The 22,419-nt window shown below is 40.5% G+C and overlaps 1 protein-coding gene across 1 annotated transcript in view; it reads left to right on the forward strand.

Moving 5' to 3' along the window:
* Nucleotides 1-21,863, forward strand: part of slc45a4a (solute carrier family 45 member 4a) — a 70,486-nt gene extending 48,623 nt beyond the window's left edge. Inside the window, exons 4-16 of the mRNA XM_033636865.2 lie at nt 5,960-6,148; nt 9,624-9,803; nt 10,009-10,199; nt 10,298-10,484; nt 11,756-12,211; nt 12,332-12,603; nt 12,733-12,894; nt 14,189-14,288; nt 14,406-14,486; nt 14,572-14,702; nt 14,844-14,912; nt 15,020-15,171; nt 16,317-21,863. Of these exons, the coding sequence (XP_033492756.1) occupies nt 5,960-6,148; nt 9,624-9,803; nt 10,009-10,199; nt 10,298-10,484; nt 11,756-12,211; nt 12,332-12,603; nt 12,733-12,894; nt 14,189-14,288; nt 14,406-14,486; nt 14,572-14,702; nt 14,844-14,912; nt 15,020-15,171; nt 16,317-16,497 (2,351 nt within the window). The 3' untranslated portion in view covers nt 16,498-21,863. The remainder of the gene's footprint in view (nt 1-5,959; nt 6,149-9,623; nt 9,804-10,008; nt 10,200-10,297; nt 10,485-11,755; nt 12,212-12,331; nt 12,604-12,732; nt 12,895-14,188; nt 14,289-14,405; nt 14,487-14,571; nt 14,703-14,843; nt 14,913-15,019; nt 15,172-16,316) is intronic.
* Nucleotides 21,864-22,419: the final 556 nt, after the last annotated feature.

Consider the following 22,419-nt stretch of genomic DNA (forward strand, 5'->3'; position numbering starts at 1 on the left):
ACTTTATGAAGGTCTCGTCTCAGTCTCGGACAAAGAGGACTCAGGATTTTGTTGTAAGATTGGTCAATACCACAACTGTAGGGATATCAGTACATTGCCTGTGCAAAAAGGGAGTGTTGAATATTAGGCCCGTTTCCACTGCAGGAACTTCGGCGTAATTTTACGGGGCCGGGGCCGTTGGTGCGTGCCTCTACCGCAGGAACCACCCCCGAAGGACAGAGTTCCGGAACTTTTACAGGGGCTAAACAAGTCCCTGCCTCGGGTAGGTACTCAGAACGGCCCCAAAAGACTCCCGGCTGGGGCTTGGGGATTACTTGGTGCTGATTGGATATACTCAAGGAGGGATGTGATGTCAACAGAAAGCAACAAAATAGCCGGCATTTTTAAAACTCAGCAGACGAGGATTAGCTCGTTCATATAGCTTCCTCCGCCATGTAAAAAAAACTCACTAAATGGCCCGTGAAAAAAATATTCTTTCCAGCGGATATCTTAGTTACAACATGATTGAGCTAGCAAAGCAGTTTTGTGTTTATGTGTGGTATTTATTCAGTTTTGGGCAATCACGATGTCTAGAAAGCATCAGTGGCCGCAGCAGCAGCAAAGCTAACATCAGGATGTCATCTGTTAAAAGCCTCCCGTTGTCGGATACAACATAAAACTACTCCAGATAGCTCAATCATGTTGTAACTAAGACATCCGCTGGAAATTTTATTTTTTTTTCATGGGCCATTTAGTGAGTTATTACAGACACCGCTAAGGGCTATCAGCTAACGGCGTCCCTACGTCGCCCCGGTAAATGGTCGCACAACGATTACGTCACATCCAGAGCCCGTAACTTTACAGGAACCTTCCTCGTACTCCGCTCTCTCAGTGGAGACACGGCGGTTGAGAGGGCCGAGCGAGAGGACGTTCCTGTAGTAGTTCCTGCTCCCCAAATAGTACCAGGAACTTCTTCAGTGGAAACGGGCCTAATGATGGTTGAGTTAAACTCAGCTAAACAAGACATTTCAAGACGTTCTCATGTATATGTGCATATGTACAGTGAGAATGTCCTGGAACTCATTGTGACTGTGGATATTTCAGATCAGTTTGAGGAGTGCCCGTGGTTTGCATGTTCAATATTTTCATTGTCAGTGTGTCATGTAGTGTTGGACTTACTCTGGTCTGCCCTTTTTGTTCTTGGTCATCACTTCATCTTGATAGACTCTGGTCTTGGCCATCACTTGGTCTTAGTTTAGGTCGTCTTGACTAAAACATGGATATTTGGGTCCTGTAAACACACTTAAGTTACATTCAGGCCTGACACACCAAATCATTTTGTCCTTGAGTGCCCCTTAAGTTAACATTATTTATACATGAAGGGAAAATACTCAGCTTCATCTAATGATGTAACACAATTTAATAAAAAGAAATGACCGTGTTAATTTTCTGGCTCTGTGTCACACACTGTGAGAGGTCTACAGACCATGAAACGTGTGATGAAAACATAAAAATTACCATGATTGCAGCAGGGAGGTTTTCACATGACTGTGACGTTTAGCAGACAAACAACACCCTTCCAGAAACTTCCAGAAAACGCCAAATGCTTACAAAAGCTTCAGCAACATCACTCTCACGGATACTCGCTATGTTGAGTCATTCAGAGTTTTCCTGGATTTACCAAACAAATAAGCTTTAGGTCTCCCGTACAGCCAAGAACCACTCAGATTCTTGAACTGGATTTCCTGCTTCAGTCAGCAGGTGAACTATCCAGACGGACTGAGTCACACCTCTGACTGAAACTTGTGCAGGGCGTGGGGACATTTTCACAAAGGCTCTTGATAATTAGATACTATGACTCAGTTATTGATTATGGTTGAAATATGAATGTGCATTCTAAGTGTTTAAGAGCCTAATGTTGTCTTAATTAAATTAGCTGCCATCGATCCGCTCTCACTTTCCAGCGTTCGCCCATCTTTCCGTCTCTTTTGTTGACTGAGGAATGAAACATCAGTTTTATCTTCCTCATATTGATCCTGCAGCTGTCTCTAATGTCTCTCTTCCTCTGGGATTACTGTAGATTAAATAAAAGTAAGAGGGGATTATAGCTTGAAATCACTTAAAGGGATACTCTTTGGAAGTTGCACTACTTTGTGCTTCTTACACAGAGTTATATAACAACATAAATACCCTTATGTCTTGTGCTGTTTCTGAGCAAAAAGGTCAGTCTGTTTTTTGAATAATTCCTGTTTGTGTGATCAGTAGCAGAGAAATGCACCTTCAGCAGTGATTAAGGTTTACAAGGTTTAAGGTTTGATGACTTTATTTTAAGTATACAAAGCTCTTAAGGTTGTTCAAAGGTGCATTTCCCAAACTTTAAGCAGAGCTGTTGATCATTATTTGAGCCAACGTGGGCTGGCATACCTTCAAACTGCAGGCAGAGACATTACCAAGAGTAGATTACCTTGAACAGATATCTTTAGTGTCTCTCTCTCTCGATATGAGAAGGTGAGTGTGGCGGCCAAATGGCATTTAATGTATTTGGCTGCTCTCACTGAGCCGCATTAAGCGACAGTTTGACAGTGAGACAATGATAAAGTCCTAATTTAATTATCTGAGATTCAGCTGACTTCACTCAGCTAAAAGACCGTCTGCCTCTGCTGCATCTTCATTCTCGTCTTCCTTCTCTCAGCAGCTCCGTGAAATAATGTGTCCAAGGGCGTAGTCTGTTGTTGTTTTGTTATTTTGGCATTGATCATGCATGTTTTCTTTATGCGTTCAATTGACAAGAACAAACTTGCAAATTCCTCAGGCAATGAGTTTAACTTCAGAGAGTGGGTTTTAAACTATTTTTACAGCTGGCAGGATGGTTATGATGGTCTTTGTGGTTTTTTCACTGATAGAATTAGAAGAAGTTAAAGACTTGTTGCTGCTGGTGTGAAAATTGAAGGAAGTCATGAAAGTTATACTCTGCAGATTATGTCAAACTAGTTGTAAACATGTATAAAAATGTACTTTACTTGACATCCTCCAGTTTTCAGCAGGTGCTACCGATATGGTTTTCCTCCTCATGATGTAATTTTAGGAAGTATTTTTAGTTGGGATGCTGCTGTCAGCTACATGTAGATGAGGTTTTCCAATTGTCAGGAACAAAAAACAGTTCAAGGCACCTAAACCTCGAGAAATAAGAGCACGTGGAGCCTGTCAGATTTCAGTCAGGCAAAACAGTTTGGAAGTAAAACAAACTCGCAAAGTTTGCACAAGTAAAGACAAAGCAAACAATGTGCTGTAGAGGTGAGGTGATGCGTGCTGTGTACTTGGCTCACAGCTTTGGTAAATGCAGTATAGCTCAGCTTTAACTCACCTACTTGAAATACCTAACTGTGACAGGTGTACAACTACAACCACAATGCTTGGCCCTGATTGGCAGATGACTCTTGTGATTCAAATTAGGCAAACCTGCTGATGCAGTGAATCAATAACAGTCTCAAAAACATGGATTCTGACTTCTAGGGTTTGTTAGATCACAAACCTAAGAAACTAATCTCGTCAACTTGTGGGGTATCAGAGGAGAAGCCAAGTGTAGCTGCGATTCGTTTTCTTTTGCAAGCTAGGTTTCACTTTCACTTGAACCTGTCAAACTGGTGATTGGGAGCAAATTTTATCCAACATTAGCAACACACGTCTCTAGAGGAAATATCAAAAAGGCTGGGGTGTTGTTGCCATACAGTTGACAAACTACATGAGATGAAACGATGGATTATCGCATACAACACTCTTTGTCGTCCACGATCCGAGCCGGGGGCTGATATCATATAGTGTGTACCCAGCATAACGTTATTGAGAACGATGCATGGAACACATTGATTTTCTGATACGCTGACCTTTAGGAGACCCTTTATAATTAGCTCTTCTTTTATCTCTTTCATCGTCCTTCTTTGAAATCAGTTTTCGGTTCGTACATGTACAGTATGCCTGATTAACTTGTATATTACCACGTGCCAGTGTGTAGTGTAAAGTGGATTGCAAAACAGAAAACAAGCAGAGGTTTGTCTGTGAGATGAGCAGAGTCAAAGATAGGTTCAAGATGCAGGCAAGCAGCTGGGGGGCAGGGGGAGATAGAGGTACGGATTAATTTGCATATTCATGGCTCTGTGCATAGTAAATGAGGCAAAGGTGTAGAGTTACATCAAGCCTTTTTAAGGCAGGAAGGATATTTTTCATGGAGAAAATCTAAATATGTAATTTTGATGAACATAGATGAGATTTTAGGGATTTAATCAGTGCTAAGAGAGAAATTTTAATTTTCTTTTTTTTTATTCTAATTGAGAAGTTTTTTTTATTCTTTCCTGCAAAAAAAATATGGGTTTTCTAAACAGATTTATCACAGTCTTTCCTATAATACTTGTGAACCTCATAACCTTTTAATCTGGAGTTATACAGTGTGCAAATGTCATGAGGTGGTAATAGAAAACAAAAACAGTGTTTCATTTTCCATCATACGTAGCAAGTATGTACATGTTTTTGTTTTTAAGAAATGTTATGTTATCAGTTACTGTCATTATGAGCTCGGGTCATGTGCGAGCTGATGTCTAATGTAAATGTGAGTGTGTGTGTGTGTGTGTGTGTGTGTGTGTGTGTATGCGGTGCTGAAATGGTGTGTGAGGTTTTATGAGGAGTTAATGAACTGGTTTTGTTGGTGACAGGTTTGTGTGTGCAAGGTGTTGTCTGATATTATTCAGAGCTACTGAAAGCATATGTACTGAACAGAGTTCCGTATGTGTTTCCATTATGTTGTTGCATCCTGTGGGTGTGTGTTTTTATAGATCCGTACTAATTTAGGGTCCTGTCATTCAACATGCGTGTCTGTAATCCTCACCCAGTTTCCGACAGTGGAAAGTTGAGACACAGATGATAAAAGAAAGTCACATGCACGTAAAGGTCAAGGGTAATTCCAATCCACTTGTTTTAGGAAATTAATATAATTTAAGATATTCAACAAAGGCTTTAAAAGGTTAGCTCTGTTTTTTCTTTTATCCAGCATCACTTTAAGTTACATCTTATGAGCTCCTGCTTTCCAGATCATAAGTTAAATGAGTCTATTGAAGAACAGTAGTCAGAAATGAAACTTGAGTCTCCACACTCCTGTTCATTTTCTCTGCATTAGCACGCAGGTGTTGCTGTTAAAGTCCTTTGTGTGATCATCCGGGGCTAATGTTCACACAGACGCCCAATAGACACAAGATAAAAACCTCCCGTCGCGCACGGTTGCCGTGACATTCTCTTTTTTACCTGTGTTGAAAAATTTAGCCTCAAGTCACCTCTCAGGTAACTGAGGTGACAACACAAACACAACAGTCTTTATGTTGCTGTTTACTTCAGCTGTGACTTCGACTACATTGTTATCATACGGAGCAACCAACTGAACATGTTGCTATTTTGTTTTGTCATATTATGAATAATGTAAAAACTAACATCACAACAGCAGGATATTGTTAACATCACTTTGATAAAAGTGAGCAATGCTGTGTCATAACCAGTCAGCTAAATGCAAGTCTGTCACAGCCGATTCCAGTGTGCTTTTACCTACAGCTGGTACAGTAAATGGGCTGTGCATTGTCCCTGTTAAATAACCAATAAAATGAAAGAAATAGAGTTATACAAGATCCCATGATTGCAGTTTTGCATAAATCAAATGCATGTGCTTGTTTTCGTCTTAATGCCTGATTCCAATAAAAAAAAGAATTTGTTTAATCAAACCAATCAAATTATAAAATGATGTCTGTCACCACTACAATTAGGATGTCACTTGCACCCCCTGGTGGATTAAAAAAAAAAAGACTCCCATTGTCAAATTTCAGTGGTTCAGTGATTATCATTTGGCATCTGTCTTAATCTTAAATCTCTGTTGCGCAAGTTCACACTTCACTCTGCCTATCTATAAATTTGTCTGTCTCTCTGTCTGTCTGTTTGTGTGCAGGTCTTCCAGAGCAGTACTACAGCCTGACGTGGTTCCTCAGTCCCGTCCTCGGCCTCATGTTCAGCCCTCTGATCGGCTCGGCCAGCGACCGCTGCACTCTGCGATGGGGCAGGAGGAGACCGTTCATCCTGGCTCTCTGCATCGGGACACTGATAGGAGTGGCGCTGTTTCTGAATGGATCGCTGATAGGTGAGTGTGTGTTATTGGATATTAAAAGTGTTGAAGTAAGTGTGTCAGGGAGGAGGAGAGGACATATCGATCAGCAGTTTATCTCTGCTCCATGGCCCTTTGATCAGCTGCTAAAATCTTGTTAGTCAAGTAAACTAAAGCTACTATAAATCTTGTGTTTCACGGTAATAGCAGTGACTTGGTATTAAGGATTGAATTGCAGACAAATCCACAGTCTTTTAACTGTTAGCAGTACATAAATATTTTACAAAAGTCTCAGTAAACTTCTGTGTGATAAATAAGTTCTCCTATCATTTCATTTAAATGATAGTTAAATATTGTTTTTGTCAGGTTTAAAGGGGATGCAAGCATTATCAAATATTTAAATCGAAAGTACGGTGTGGAAATGAATGGTTAATTTTTTCACAATAATGTGCTTGTCACTTAGATTTAAAATGATTACCTCTAAAAATGAACAGGTCATTTTTTTCACCTTTTTTCTTAAGGCCCTGACACACACAGGGCCGACGGTCGGCTGTCCATCTATGTCGGGCCGTTAGTGAGTGTCTGTCACCCAAGTTTTTGTGGAGATGGAGATAGAAAAGCAAATAAGAACTTAAGTCAAGAAGGAGACAGATTGAAACAAATGTATCATATTACGTACATTATTTTTGTTAGCCATTAAGCTCTTTAGCACAGACGCTTCGTAATTGTCTGTGTAACCAACTGGATGTGATGCGAACGAGCGAGCAAGCGAACATCAGAATGTTTAAATGTTTCCCATTGAAGATGTCCTAACCTGCTGTGTGCATCTGCAAACATGCTAAGCGGCGTGTCAGTTTTTTAGCAAGCCAAATGAATATAGTTGCTCATAGTCTATCTGGACACCTTATCACGCTCTATCCGCCAGAGTTTGCTCACTCGATGTATGTTAGGAAGATGTGTCATTGTTAGCTAGCGCAAGGTAAATACGCTTTGTTCTTTCAACATGAAGTTGCGTGGTTAATGTGCTGCTGGCTAAGTAGTTTCTTGTATCCGTGTTGGTTTTCCAGTTTCCCTTTATGAATGAGGAATACAGTCTACAGACGCCTGCTGCTGTGGAGGCTCATTTTCTCTCATGCAGGCGCAGATACATGCTAGTTGGCCTTTAGCTGTAGTCTTTACAGTGTGTTCAAGTGCAACTTCTTGGATGAGACAAATCCAAGACAACAGTCAGCCTTCATCGCCAGTAGTTCTCTGATGTCAGTTTAGTGTGTCTGGGCCTTTATTAAACAATGAAACAGAACATGCCAGTAGAAAAACAAACTCATATCATCAAATTAAATAAACTAATTTGTTACAGTGCTTTCCCAGTATGAACTCATACATACAAATCAAACAATAAGAACACACAGGAGGGAGATATTCACAGTAACCTAGCCTACAAATACAGATGTTTACTTTGTGCCATCGGCTGAATGCTGTTATCTAAACTATCACGGCTGCAGCGGGAATTTAACTGCAAACTATGACAATGCAGGCACTGTTGTTTTACCAAGCATGCACTTTTGTCACAGAAAACAGAAAAAAGAATAGGACCTATTTATTCCTAGAATCAGTGGAGCATCCCTTGTCCAAAGCTCTCCCCACTGAGAGTCGTGTCTACAGACAGAGACCGATGTTATCCTCAGTCTGACCCTCAGCTTATTACATCATCTAAAAGTCATTCCAAGGTCATATTCAACCAATCCAATCAATCAAATTGATCAGCTGTCAATCATGCCACACAGATATTGAACTCTGGGTTAACTTCATTAGCGTAGTTCCGGGTGTAATGTCATTAATTATGTCTGTCTATACATTCGTGAACAAACATAAACACACACACACCCACACACACACACACACACACACAGGTCGGCAACTTATATCTGTGTTCTGCTTGTTAGCAGCCATTTGTTTTTACAAGCAATTTTCACTATGCTGATTGAAACAATAGATGTTAAATGCAGGATTTATTCCAACAGCATAATGGCTATGGGAAGCATTTGACTAAATGTAATTGGACATGCACATGTGTCTAAAGCTCTTCTGTCTCTTCAGTGTGAGCCAACACACTGGCGTGAAATAAAAGTCACCGCTGCTGGACGCAAGCCGAGGGGAAACACTGTAGAGCGTACATGTTGCATATTCAGATGTGGCCCAAATGGGTGAAGCATGTACGGTGCAACAATAGCCTGGGACTGGGCCTTTTTAAATGTCTCTAAATAGAACAAAGTGAAATGAATTGTCAAAGGAGTTATAAATAACAAGAAGGAGAGCTGTGTGAACTGTTTTCTGTCAGCAGATTTTATTCTCCTCTGTTGAATTCTATTCTGTTCTACCTCCATTCTTCTGCACAGAGGTTGGCACACAGGTCATTTTAGGGCATCGTGTGTGTGTGTGTGTGTGTGTGTGTGTGTGTATGTATGTGTGAGCACCTTGCCAGTGGGGCTGACATGGGAAAAGACCAGTGACCTGTATCAGTGTGAGAGAAAAGAGAGAAAGTGCACATTTCCATGGTTGTAAATATATAAATGTGTGTGAACAACACAGGATGACATGGGAAAACTGTAGTAACCTGTGTATGAGTGTGTGTGTGTGTGTGTGTGTGTGTGTGTGTGTGTGTGTGTGTGTGTGTGTGTTGACATGGGAACACAGGAGCAGGCAGTTCACAGGGAAATGCTTCCTGTTTGCTTCCCCCTTTCCACCAATCACAATTCACTTCCTGTCTGTCTGCCAGGCTAGTGAGTTGTGCAGCCCCATTGTCCCACACACACACACATATATAAGTACACACACGTAACACACACACTGTGCTGTTTCCCCGACGTTAATGGATTTCATTTTGTAAAGTCATGCTTCGTCACACTGCCCTCTCTTTCTCTCCCACACACACACACACACACACTCATTTTCACACAGGCTATTAAAGCTTTCCCATGTCACTCTGTGTTGTTTTCTTACATTGATACAAGTTCACACTCAGGCTCTCAGACACGAATACACATCGAGCAGCTTGATTGCAGTACCGGGTCGCCAAATGTAATGACACACACAAGGTCACTCACATTTTGCAAAGCAATATGGGAAATGTGCGGTGACCCATTTCTGTACATCTTTGTGTTTTTGTTACGCAGCTGTTGTGACTCACTAATCAGCTATTGATCACATACGCAGCTCTGAACAGGGTCACATCAGTGCAACAATGGATGTCGGCTTAGTGTGTCAGAGCCTTACAATTTAGCTGAATTGCTATTTAAAATTTTTAGGATGTTTCAAGCTGCTGAATACACACTGTGTACATAAACTCTAGCAGAGTAGCTGAATAAAAGCATCTAAAAACACTTATGTTGCAATAAAAATGACCTTTTAATAAAAAAAAACAACAACTTATTATTGGTGTGTTTATTGAATTAAAAAAACAAACACTATTTATCATTAAAACTCTTTTTCCATTTATGTCTTTCCCCTTTAGGTTTGTCGCTGGGTGACGAGCAGGGGAGACAACCAATAGGTATAGTTCTTACCGTGCTGGGGGTGGTGGTGTTGGACTTTTGTGCGGACGCTACAGAGGGACCAATCAGGGCGTACCTGCTAGACGTGGCGGACACGGAGGAACAAGACATGGCACTTAATATTCATGCCGCCTCAGCAGGTACCGCTGACATCTGACACCCATATAACTTTAACAAGATATTATGATAATATTATTTCTGGTCCTTCCAGTAAATATTTAGTAATAATAGTTATATGGACAGAAATTTGACATAAATTACTGCAGAGAGAGAAAATGAGATCAGACACAATCCCATTCTCCTAACGCCTCTTCTGTATGTTTAAACTTTTGTCCATGTGTGCAGGTCTTGGTGGTGCGGTCGGCTACGCCCTCGGAGGTTTAGACTGGACGCACACCTTCCTCGGAGCAGCCTTCAAGTCCCAGGAGCAGATTCTGTTCTTCTTCGCTGCCATCCTCTTCACTATCTCTGTGGTGTTACATCTCCTTAGTATTGAGGAGCAGCAGTACTCGCCCCAACATGACAGGCTGGATCAGGTACAGCGAGTGTGTGTCTTTGTGTGTGCTCACTGTAAAATTCAATTTTAGTTTTAAAAAAACAAACCCTAAGACTTTCCTTTCTGTCCTCTCACCAGGAGAGTCCAGATCGCACCAACCCACAGCCATCGGCCAATGGCAGGACTGGACTTCTTGCTCCCAAGCTGGAGTTGATCGGAGAGGATGAAACACTGGACAGCTACGACTTGCATGACCCCTACGGAGATGACCTGTCAGAGCACGGAGATCTTGACATGGACTTCCTAGAGATGGAGCTTGTGAGAAGTAAGTTGACAGACTCTTGCCTTTTTGCAGAATCTGAATTGCGTGTTTTAATTTTTTCTCTTCCAATCCCCAAAAAATGTAAAAGAGAATGAGGTGTGGGAATATCTGGTGGTCCTTTGCTCCTGAAACTTGAAAGGAAGCAATTAAGCTCCTTGTCTTGTTATTTAGAGATTTTATCAGCTGCCACTTACAGTAGATAGTTTGAGGCCATTTTGATTAACTGATTTTCTAATCAAACAAAAACAGAGGAATCTCATGTGTTATCTGTGTCTCTGTCCCTTCCTGAAAAGAGACAATATTTGTGGTATTATTGACGATCTAGTTCAGCGGCTTTTGATCTTGTGTCCTACAGAGACTTACATGTCTGGAGGTGTTTATTCCCAAACACTGGGACAGTTATGTAAAACAAAACACACCTCCAATAACTTTTTACTGGAAGCAGTGTTGAAACTGTGAAAACAATTTTAGCAAAAAATAGATTATAGTGATAGCAAATTGGAAAAAGATTAGCTGTCATTAACAACAGATAGACCAAAGATAAAGTTTTACAAGAGACTGAAAAGTAATTAGCGCAGAAACAAGGGCACTGGATTCACTTATTATAGATTCATATCACTAGTGAAAGATCAGTGTAATTAATCTAGCAAACATATTCATAGAGTCAGAAAGAGTGAAAGTAGTTTGATTGAAGGTTGTTTAGAGTGCTGCAGGAATGAGTTAGTGTTTTAGCACGCCTGGTCACCTTGTCTCATGTTCAATGGGTTTTTCAATGGGTTTTTGGTTAGAGGCCTCAAGTAAAGTATGTGGTTACACAAGCTAAAGAGACTTTTGTTCTACAGCGTGAAATACATCAATAAATATTCTTATGAGTCTTAAAAAAGGTGGTTGCTAGCAAGTGGCTGAATGAGGCTACAGACTTCATCACATCAAACATGGCTTTACAGCCTCGTTATGTTGGGGATGTTAAGTCATGAAACTGTAGTGTAGCTCATTTATAGCCTACTGTTAGCTTTTTACTTCTGGTCATTGCATTTAGGCTTCAAAAACCATGAAAGTGTTGGTAACTTGTGAAGATTATCTTGCTGATCAAAACACATAAGCATCATAAAAATTTGTTTGCCACAGAGTTTATTTTCTACAGTAATTCAAAATCCAATGGAAAAAGCTATGGCAACATAATGTGCAACATAAGCCAACGGCCACTGGTTTCAGTTTTCATTTTCACCATCATTTTCTCTTAACTGATCAGCCCTCTCCTCATCCGTCTCCAGGTAAAAGTGACAGTGTTCTCGCCATGGCTGACGCCACTCTTGACCACCTGGACCACGATGCATTGTTCCTGTGCCACATTGAGCCTTCCATCTTTGCTGACCGCCTCTCGCCCTATCACGGCTCACCTCCTTTGACCAGTAACTTCTTCAACCAGCATCGCAGCACTCCGCCACCCCGGTTTGGCAACATCAGACGCAGCAGCAGCGCAGGCAGTGGGGATCTGCTCCACAGCAATAGCCACCAAACGCACGCTACAAACCCCAGGATCTCCCGCCTCTCTGCTTTCTTACAGGAAATGGAAAATGACGACGGTCAGGAGGCATTGCTGAACAACCAGCTCAATGAGCAGCGGACACTGAACGGCCGGCTGTTAGCCAGTGTGACGAATCCTGATAGAGATGGCACCAACAGGCTGAGCTCTAAAGGACAGGCACATCGCGCTGGAATGGTCAAAGGTCAGTGTTTTCATGTTATATTTCACTCTGTGCAACTCTGTATCAAATAAAATACAAATAAATACAACTTAATTAAAAACAGTCACCTAATGTTAACCTATAATGTTTTTTTTATTCCAGCTGCCAGTACTGGAGCACCCATGCGACAGTCACGTCACCGCCACATCTTCTACCGCCAGCCGTCCTGCACCTTCTCCTACTACGGTCGAGTGGGAAGCCACCGCTACCGCTACCGCCGTGCCAATGCCGCTTTCCTCATCAAGCCGTCTCGCAGCATGAACGACCTGTATGAAGTGGAGGCCAGACACAGGAGGAGGCAGAAACAGAGGAACAGACACCGCAGCGGAAACACCAACTCCTCCAGCGGAGACACAGAGAGCGAAGAGGGAGAGGTGAGGAGGAATTTACTCACCTGTAACCATGGCAACAGTGGAGCCCCATTACTCTTGCCTCCATGTTATTTGTCTCGTTTTTTTTTTTTTTTTTTTTGGTGGATATTGTCTGATGTTATCTGTCTTTAGGTTGAGACCACTGTGCGGCTGCTGTGGCTCTCCATGCTGAAGATGCCCAAGGAGCTGCTGCGACTGTGTGTCTGTCACCTGCTCACCTGGTTCTCCATCATCGCTGAGGCCGTCTTCTTCACTGACTTCATGGGACAAGTCATCTACCATGGAGATCCTACCGTAGGGGAACACACACACACAGACCTACACTATATCTGTATATATAGATCCCCGCATTACTCTCAAGTTCAGTTACTTTAATGGTGTGATGGCTCGTCCAAGCCACAGTTAGAGATGTAAAATTTCAGAAAGAGACTGAGAACAATACCAAACACATTGAGATGAATCATTAGTTGACCAGAAAGCTGTTCTCTGCAGCATCACATAATCTGTAATATCTAAAACAGAGGTGTCCTGGACTAAGAATTTACAGTGTCACCTATTGACTGATAGTCAAATCATGGTTTTTGTTCTTTTATTTGCTCGTTGATTAATATACGATAATATGTATGACATTAGTTTCCATTTTTTCCACACCACACGAAAGAGTTGAAACACGGAACTGAACAATTTGTCGTCTTGACTCGGCATAAGAATCTAGTTTATATTAGGATGTATTTAATCTAGCACTGTTTGTTGTGTGTTGGGAGTAGGTATGGGTGTGTTTGTTCGTGCGTGTAGGTGCCAAAGCGGCGCTGTCGTCAGTACTGACAGGGAGCAGAAGCGATCGATAGAGAGACAGACAGAACACACTCCTAAGTTTTTATTACTGCTTGCTTTCTGAGGTTGTAAACAACTTTCAACTTATTCTTAGACACAGAGAGAGAGAGAGAGAGAGAGAGAGAGAGAGAGAGAGTGCTGTAAGCAGCTGCAAACAGCTTTTTGTGCTTGCCTCCCCTGCTGTTTTTGACAGATAATCATTCATTCAAAAATATTTAGCATTCTGCAAGCGTTACAGTTTTGTGTGACTGCTCTGATTTATTTTATACGTAAAATGAGCTTTACATTGTGATTTTTTGGGGAGAAACCAAGCAATTCTAAGTAAAATCAGACATTCAGCACCCCCATATAGCCCAGATAGAATGATCCTGTGTTTCATAACCACATTTTTCAACAACTGCGACGATTTGACTGTGAGATTGGCATTGGAGTCGGGCTCCTGAGATTGAATCATTGAGGGTCACACCTAATCTGAAAATGATAGCTCCATTACAACATCATCTTATCAGACATTTGATAGCCATTAAACATGTGTAAATGTGTTTGAATGTTTGCTCAGAAACATCCTAAATAATTGGTAGTTTGAGTATTTGTTAAAAAAAAAAAAGTCACCACAAAACATGTCTTTTTCTCTTTGTCCTTTTTTCTAATATTCTCATGTGTCACGTCATCTTGTCTACAGCAGGTTCAAGCTGAACTGAACTCTGTCTCACACCTCAGTTAAAAACCAAACCTGTCTTTCTCTCTCTCTCAGGCTCCTATTAACTCAACTTTGTTGGAGGATTATCACAAAGGAGTTCAGATGGGATGTTGGGGGCTGGTTATATATGCCATGACTGCTGCCACATGCTCAGGTAACACACACAAGCCCTCTGGTTCATGTCATAGAAAGCACATGCATTCACACACTTTCAACAAGCTCTCTGATTGTTAACTCTGTATTAATCAATCACCATATACATGTTTTCCAGCTATCCTTCAGAAGTACCTTGACAACTTTGACCTGAGCATTAAAGTCATCTACATCATGGGGACACTTGCATTTTCCATCGGTATGAACCACAGCACAGCAACACAGTAAAACAAAATAACTGTGAGTGTCTACTAAGTATTTTTTTTTTCTTCTTCCCTCCGCAGGAACTGCTGTCATGGCAATCTTCCCTAACGTGTATGTTGCCATGGTGATGATCAGCAGCATGGGCATCATCTCTATGAGTATCTCCTACTGTCCGTATGCTCTGTTGGGACAGTATCACGAAATGAAAGAGGTACAGACACATTCAGCTGCTTGGTTTCATCTGTGTTTGTTTTGATGACTCTGGTGATAGTCTGTATTTTTCTAACATCCTGTAAATCTATTTTTGAAATATGTAGCTTTCATTAACTGTAACTGTCTCTGCCTCCTGCAGTACATCAGGCACAGTCCTGGTAACTCCCGCAGAGGCTTTGGTATCGACTGTGCTATCTTATCCTGTCAGGTGAGTGTTGTCATCATGAAGTCTTTGTGGCACACTCTTATATATGTATGTATGCTATAGTATGCTGAAAGCTCTGTGTTATTTTGTAATCACTTGTGATTTTGCAGGTGTACATCAGTCAGATCTTGGTGGCCTCGGCTCTGGGTGCTGTTGTGGAGGCTGTTGGCAGCGTCCGTGTCATTCCCATGGTGGCCTCTGGGGGCTCCCTTCTCGGATTCTTTACGGCCTTCTTCCTGGTCATTTACCCGACTCCAAACGGGTGAGAAAACCATCTGGCCTCTCATTACCTGACTTGTCATTAAAGGGATAGTTCGGAGTTTTTGACACTGGGTTATATGAGGTACTTCTTTTACTACTTCTGAGGTACTTCTATTACCTACAGTAGATGGTGGTTGGCACACCTGCGCTTTGGAGAGGCAGGCTGGAGTACTGCTACGGAAGCTAAGCAATGCACTGTTGTTGACAGGGGCAGCAGCAAAATCTATTTTAGCTACCAAAAAACATCAATATCAGTTTAATTGTACACTATATTTACAATATTTTCACCTCTATATGTTGCCGTCAGACAGCCCTTTCCAACAGGGAACTGAAGCCAATAACCAAAAGTAATTTTACCTCACAGAAGAAAGGGGTTTGGGGGTCTACTGCTGCCTCAGTCAGCTGGTTTATTTGTGTGACTTTGGTGTTAACGGTTAGGTCAGATTTACCAAAGACACACAATAACGCAAACTAACCAACCGAGGCAGTGGTATAGACCAGCAGCTGCTGTGTTCTGCAAGGTAAAATTAATGTTTCCTTCAAAGGAGTCTGGCAACTTTGAACAGAACATAGAGAAAGTATCCCTTCAGAAAGAGCTGTCTACTCCAGCCTGCTTCTCCAAACTAGGGTCATGCCGACCGACATCTACTGTAGGTGATACACTGACTATGAATTAGTATCTCATACAACCCCACTTCAAAGAAAATTAACCCTTAAAAGAACAGTTTGACATTTTAAGAAATACACTCATTAGCTTTCTTACCAAGAGTTGAAAAGACTATTACCACTGTTGTGTCTTCATGGTAAGCCGCTAGTTAGCTTAGCTTAGCACCAAGACTGGAAATGGGGAGTTGTTCTGACTGTTTCCAGTTTTTATGCCTAAATTAAGACATTGAACGCCTCACACTACTAGATATTCTGGGCCGAACATTGGTACTGACAAAGGTCCCAGACCAGATTTCTCCTCCAATTGTCAGTAGGGCTGTTGGGGATAAATTGGCCCAAAACTCCTGTAGTCTAAGACCAGCTTAATTGGCCTCTTTCTTTTGGCAAGCAAGCGAATAAGCCCATTTCTCAGGTTGTCACACTATTCCTTTTAGCCCAAAATACAGTCCTAATAGATGTGATCTTAATTATGTTTGACAGGGATGGGGAATCAGCCAAAGCTTCGGAGAAACGATCCCTGACAAAGCTGGAAAATTCCAACAGCAACGAAGTGGCTGTCACCGTGGTGGCAGAAAAACCCAGCTTCCTGAAACTCAACAAGAAGGGCAAGGCCACCACCACCACCACTTCCTGTCACACGGAGAATGAGTCTGCTCTGTGATCAGCTGGCTTAAGTCGACACAACAACTAAATTCAAATTTGAATGCAGATGGAAAGACATTTGGATATCACCGTCCTCGTGGTGCTGGGGTTTACAGACAAAGAAAGAGGAGGGCGATTGGCGGTCCACTCTTTATGTCTGTTTTTGCATTGACAGGGGTTTTTTTTTCTGCTTTGCTGTGTCTTGATTTACTGAAGGAAACACCTCAATCTGACAAGGGACCAGTGTTATACCAGACCAACTACAAAATAAACATTCTGGTCCCAGAGCTGTTTCAGCCATTACAGAAATTCCTTCCACTTTTCACCCTCGTGGACATTTGACTGATCCGTCAGGGTCGTCCAGAAGTGACTAATCCATTAGTCGTGGTTTTAAGTAGAGGTTGTCTCTGTCTCTCAGGGCCTCTAGGAGGTGTTACTGAGCAGCTGCCTGGGCAGGAAACTTCAGGGGACATGCACGCACACACACCTCTTCAACACAATCGAATGAACACATTAATAATGAACGTTGTTGATGAACATTAGTCCTCGAAGCTGCAATCATTCAAAAATGCTGAAAATTGTTCTTCCTCGCTGTGGAATCAGCCTGATCGAATCTTTGCTAAAATGACGCCGACAAGATCGTCGAGAGAGTGTGTGTGTTTCTGTTGACATTTTCACCAAAACAATCCTAACACACTCGGATTTGCGGGACTTTTACAGCACTCGTTGACAGTAGCTTTAAGACTCTAGAGACTCCTGGAAGTGGCATTTCTGAAGAGCCCGAAGCCTGGTCACTGGGGGGAAATGATTGATCTTGAGTCCCTGGATTCATTGCAAATGTTTATTTTTTTCACCCTCCTCCACATGGCAGGAGCGCTGAAGTCTTTAATTTAGCCTTTAAGTTGACAATAGGCTCTGCTCAGAAGTTGTATGTACATTAAGGGTCAAGAATACAGATGTGTATTGAGTGAAATTCCAGGCAAGAAAGAGCGCAGATGCAATACGTGCAGTATACAGGGCATTACAATCCCAAATATTATTTTCATGATTTATCGAGGGCCCAGAATGATGCTTCTGTTTGTTTGGAATAATCTAAACTAACCTACATGCTGCATGTTAGAGGAGCAGAGACAAACCAAACACCAGAGAAAAAGAGAGAGGAGGAGTTGTTCTCCTTCACTCTCAACTTTCTCACTTATTATTTTATTTTTTTTTAGAAAATGCTGTTAGCACAATGTTTGTCACTAACTGCACATTAGCTGAGCCATTGTTTGAAAGAGTGTCGAATAGCATTGAGTTAGAAAAGTTTTGAAATGAGGATGATCAGAGGATGTCGAATTCGGATGGAGCTTCCTGACACTCCTCTGGTCCAGTGGGTCCACTAACTCTACTTGTAATCATCAGAGTCTGGAATGGGACACAACAATAGTAGAATGGTTAATGGATATATTTAAAGAAGAGTTTTATAATGTGAGAAAGGCAGAGTGATGAAAACTATTAACCTTTATAACAGGCTTAGGCTTGTTGCTTTAGCCTCGATGGAGGATTTCCACTCCTGGTTTAGATGTCTTGGTTCCACCATACTGGGCCAAATCTAAGTGTGATATTGTAATTTCAATGCTCATTACATCTGAGTGTTGTATGCTGAATGGATATTTAGAATAGAGGAGGATAGAGGGATAAAAGGAGGACTGGAGAAATGTATTCACTTTAAAATAGATACAAATATTTAGTGCGTATTTCCTGAAATGTCATAGTAGTCTTTAAAATGCTTGAACCCGAGCAAAAGTTGGATTTTTACAAATTTGGAAATGCATGTCTTAACTTAATCCAATCTGTGGATCATGGGTGAGGCCTCAATAGAGGCAGACTTTTCCCAGAGTCCTTGCAGATGTCAAAATCTTAAAGTCTTGAAAACCACAACTTTATAGAAAGCCAACATGGAAAATTAAACCACGTCTCCTGAAAAAGATAAAAAATACTCAGAATAATTCATCAAATGACCTAAAAAAAAAAATAAAAAAGTTAATCACCAAAATCCACCCATGACTAGAATATATTATTTGAAAGTGTGGTAAGAGATGCCTGTGGCGCTTAATGCTGCATCTGCTGTTTAATAAAGGCAAGAAGCAGCAACAACGATGGTGGAGGAGGAAGTGAAACTGTTGAGTTTAGCTTTACTTCAACCTTATTAACCTTTAAACACAGATGATGATAAGACTAATGGGCTAATCACAACAAGTACTTAAATGCAAATTGTATAAATTAAACCTTTACTAATACAAAATGATGCTGAGTATAGACTGATAAGGTAAAATAATCTTGGAATGTTTTAATAGCTGATTATGCTGGACGTGTTTAGAAAAACTTGTAGTTAGAAAGACGAAATGAAAAATTTAACAGTTTATCGTGTCTTCTGTTTTTGGACAAATCAGATTTTTCGTTGCAATAATGGGCTCCGTTAAGGGTTGCAGGGTTGTGTGTGGTGGCGATTTGGGTCGGTTTTCCTTTCACCTCAATCAGCTGAAACATGCAAACTGAAAGGAACTGAAATGTAAATGGCAGTGAGTTAATTTACTGGTGAAAGAACATTTAATTTTAGTGTGTATCGGAGCATTTAGCAAAGAAGATTGTTTTAATTTTTGGTTTTTAGAAGAGGTTTCACTGATGATGTGGTTGTTTTTCACTTAGATGGGTGTCGGTGCAGAGTTTAACCCTGTTTTTAACAGAATAGATTCCTTCCATAATTTCAGGTACATTCAGTCAGACTCAGAGCAGAGTAGAGTAGAGAGTATTTAGCTTCCTGGGTTGATCCTGCTCTGGCTGTGGTGCTGGGACGAAAAAAAAAAAAGCAGGGATGGGACGATGACGAAAGACGAGGAGGTACAGATGCCAGAGTTTTGAATGGCTTCTGAAACCACTAGGGCAATAAAACATTCTGGATTGAATAATGGACACGCAACTTCAGTTTAATGACAAACATGAAGATTAAAACAAAAAAGCAAAAAAAAAAAAACAACTTTGGGATTGGGAGGTTTGCATGCGACAACAGCAATATGCATGTGTGGAACACCAAAGTATGACTCTGTACAAATCACTCGAGCTCTTTTCTTTATTGTCCTAATAGGTCAGGGATGTATTTTCTAATGCATGGCTGGGTGTTTGTGTCTTTTTTGTTTGAACATAAATGTGTAAAGAAAAACCAACATGTACTCTTTAAGCTGAAGCATTGTGCTCGGTCTGGGTCAGTACACTCAACAAGCATGTGACTTTTTCTTTCTTTCTTTCTTTTTTTTTTTAAATATATTTTTGCACATTTTTGAGCTAAGTTTCAGACAGCACACATCTCGTTTCCTTTCAACACGAGGTGCGTGAAGAAGGCGAGATGCGCGCCGTCCTGAGCGACACTCCTTGTTTAAAGCGTAGTCGAGAAACTCCAGGCCTCGAATACTTGAAGTGCAACTTGAGTGTTTCTGAAGTCTTTGATTTTTCGGGGGGGGGGTCTTTATTCTCATTTCTCAAGCCTTTTATTTACCGTAGACTCTGGAATGTTCAGTCAGCAGCATGGCCTGCTGGGAGATTGAGTTCTTAACTTTGATTCCATCTTGTGACTTAAATGTTTTTTAAACAAACAAAGTCAATGAATGTGAAGTGATTTCAGCCGAAATCATTTTTGTTTTGATGTTCGATAAGCCGGTGGGGGGGCGGGGGGTGTCTTACATTGCACAGAACTTGCACATAGTGAGAAAAAAAACAAAAATACAACAGGTGTGTTGCAAGAGAAAGAAAAAAAATACTGTTGATATTTATTTTTTTGAGCTTTTTGGCTATAACGGACATTTTTCACTTAATTTCCAAAAGAATAAATAAAGCTGTTCTATTTGCTGTTACGGGAGATGTTTATGGAAGCAAATAAGAGACAAAAATATTTTTATTTTCGTAATTTTAACAGCAACTGAATACATAATACTATTGAAATTTAAACAATGCTGAAGTCACTGAAATATTTGACTTTGAAAACCATGTATTTGTCCTGAATTTACCTTTTTGAAATTATAACATTTCTTGAGTTGCAATTTCAAAAGCCCAAAGATCCCAAAAAAGTTTAATTATTTAAAAAAATAGATTCAAGTTGCTCAAATGCGATCAGTCCAATTCAGATCTAAAAATAATGCTAATAATAACAAAACATCAGTCAAATTTGATTGGTCAAAACATTCAGGCTTTTAGATTTTCATATGCCCAGTCAAATTTAAGCAGCGTGAATCTTTTCTTAAAGATTTAAAAATAAATAAATAATGCAACTTGAATTTTTTTGTCTATATTTGTGAACGCTGAAAAAACAAATACAGTTTCAGCTTTTGGAGTTGCAAATCAAGGACATTAAAATTTAGAACAAATTAAGGTACTGTACATGGTTTTCAGAATAAATGATTTCAATATGATCAATTCAGTGGCATTTCAATTTCAAAATAAAATATTCAGTGGCTGTTAAGATGTAAATACTTAGGTCTCTTATTTGCTTCCACAGATGTTATAGGAGTGGACTGGGTTGTTTGTGTGCGTGTGTGTGAGCAGTCGTCTCTGCTGCTCACATGTAAAGCAAGAGGCAGGAGTGTGTTAAAAAACGTCATCTCAGTGTTTGTTTTGGGTTCATGTTCTCTGTTCTTTGCAATCACCTGGTTTACACTTAACTCTGGAATCGATGGCTGCAATACCGGAGGTTATTTACGAGTCTTTATTGTCTCTGTTCTGGTGTTTTAACTCAACTAGAAAATGTCTTCTTTATTTTGTATCTCTTTGAATTTTAAGGCAGAGCCACACACAAGGGTTTGGCCTTTGCACTTTTTCAGTGGCAGCCATGTTGGCTCCACCATCCTGATCATTGAATGAATGTGGCGACGTGGTGATGCTGTTTCATGTCTCCAGCCAGCAGCTGTCAGTGGCAGCAGCGTGGCAGCCATGCAGTTAGTCCAACCTGGTCAGACTCAGTGTATGTTAGTGCGTGTGTGTGTGTGTGGCTCTGCCTCTGGTAAACTGTGTGTAAATGACGGAGGAGAGAGATGCCTATATACTTTGATCCTCACAGAGATTAAATCAAGAAGTATACTTAAAGAATGGGAAAGCAAGTATGCGCAGTGTACTATATATATAATATGCCTTGTTATTTGAAAAAAAAAAAAAAAGATGTAAATATACATATTTCTCTTTTAGTTTCTTCTTTTTTGCTGCTATAAAAAAGATGATTATTTTTGTTAGTAGTTTTGTTTTCTATATAAAGACTGTATATATCTCTATGTTCTGTAAATATGCTCGAGCCTTCATATGTAGGACTCTGGATGAACACTGTATGGAACGCACCTTTAAAATCTGTTCAGAATTAAACTAACAATGACTCCTGTTTTTATTCAACGTTTCAAAACATGTGAGAACAATCAATAATGAAGAAGGGATTCACAGCAAACCATACACATGTATTTATGTCATATATTTATTTCAACACTTGTCTTTATCTGAACACAGTTCCCCACAAATACAACATGCTAACGTTATTAGCACAAACCTATGGAATTTACATTGTATAAATTAGCCTAGCAGCTAGCGACCTTTTCCTCTTCTCATATAAAACCAGGGACAACAGCAACACTTAACAAAGGTAACAGTTCATAATTTTGTCCCATTACAACTCACAAGGTTCACTGACAAAACAACTGCCTTATACTTAACACGTTTTCCAAACAAATATAACATGCTAATGTTATTAACACAAGCCTATGGCATTTTACATTGCATAAATTAGGTTAGCAGCTAGCGATCTTTTCCTCTTCTCATATAAAACCAGGGACAGCATCAGCATTTGACAAAGGTAACAATTTTGCCACAATATATAACTCATTACATAAACATGTAAAAAAAAAATACAAGTAAGGAATATGTACAA

Source organism: Epinephelus lanceolatus, chromosome 16, assembly GCF_041903045.1.
Source record: "Epinephelus lanceolatus isolate andai-2023 chromosome 16, ASM4190304v1, whole genome shotgun sequence".
In the NCBI taxonomy this organism is placed as follows: Eukaryota; Metazoa; Chordata; class Actinopteri; order Perciformes; family Serranidae; genus Epinephelus; species Epinephelus lanceolatus.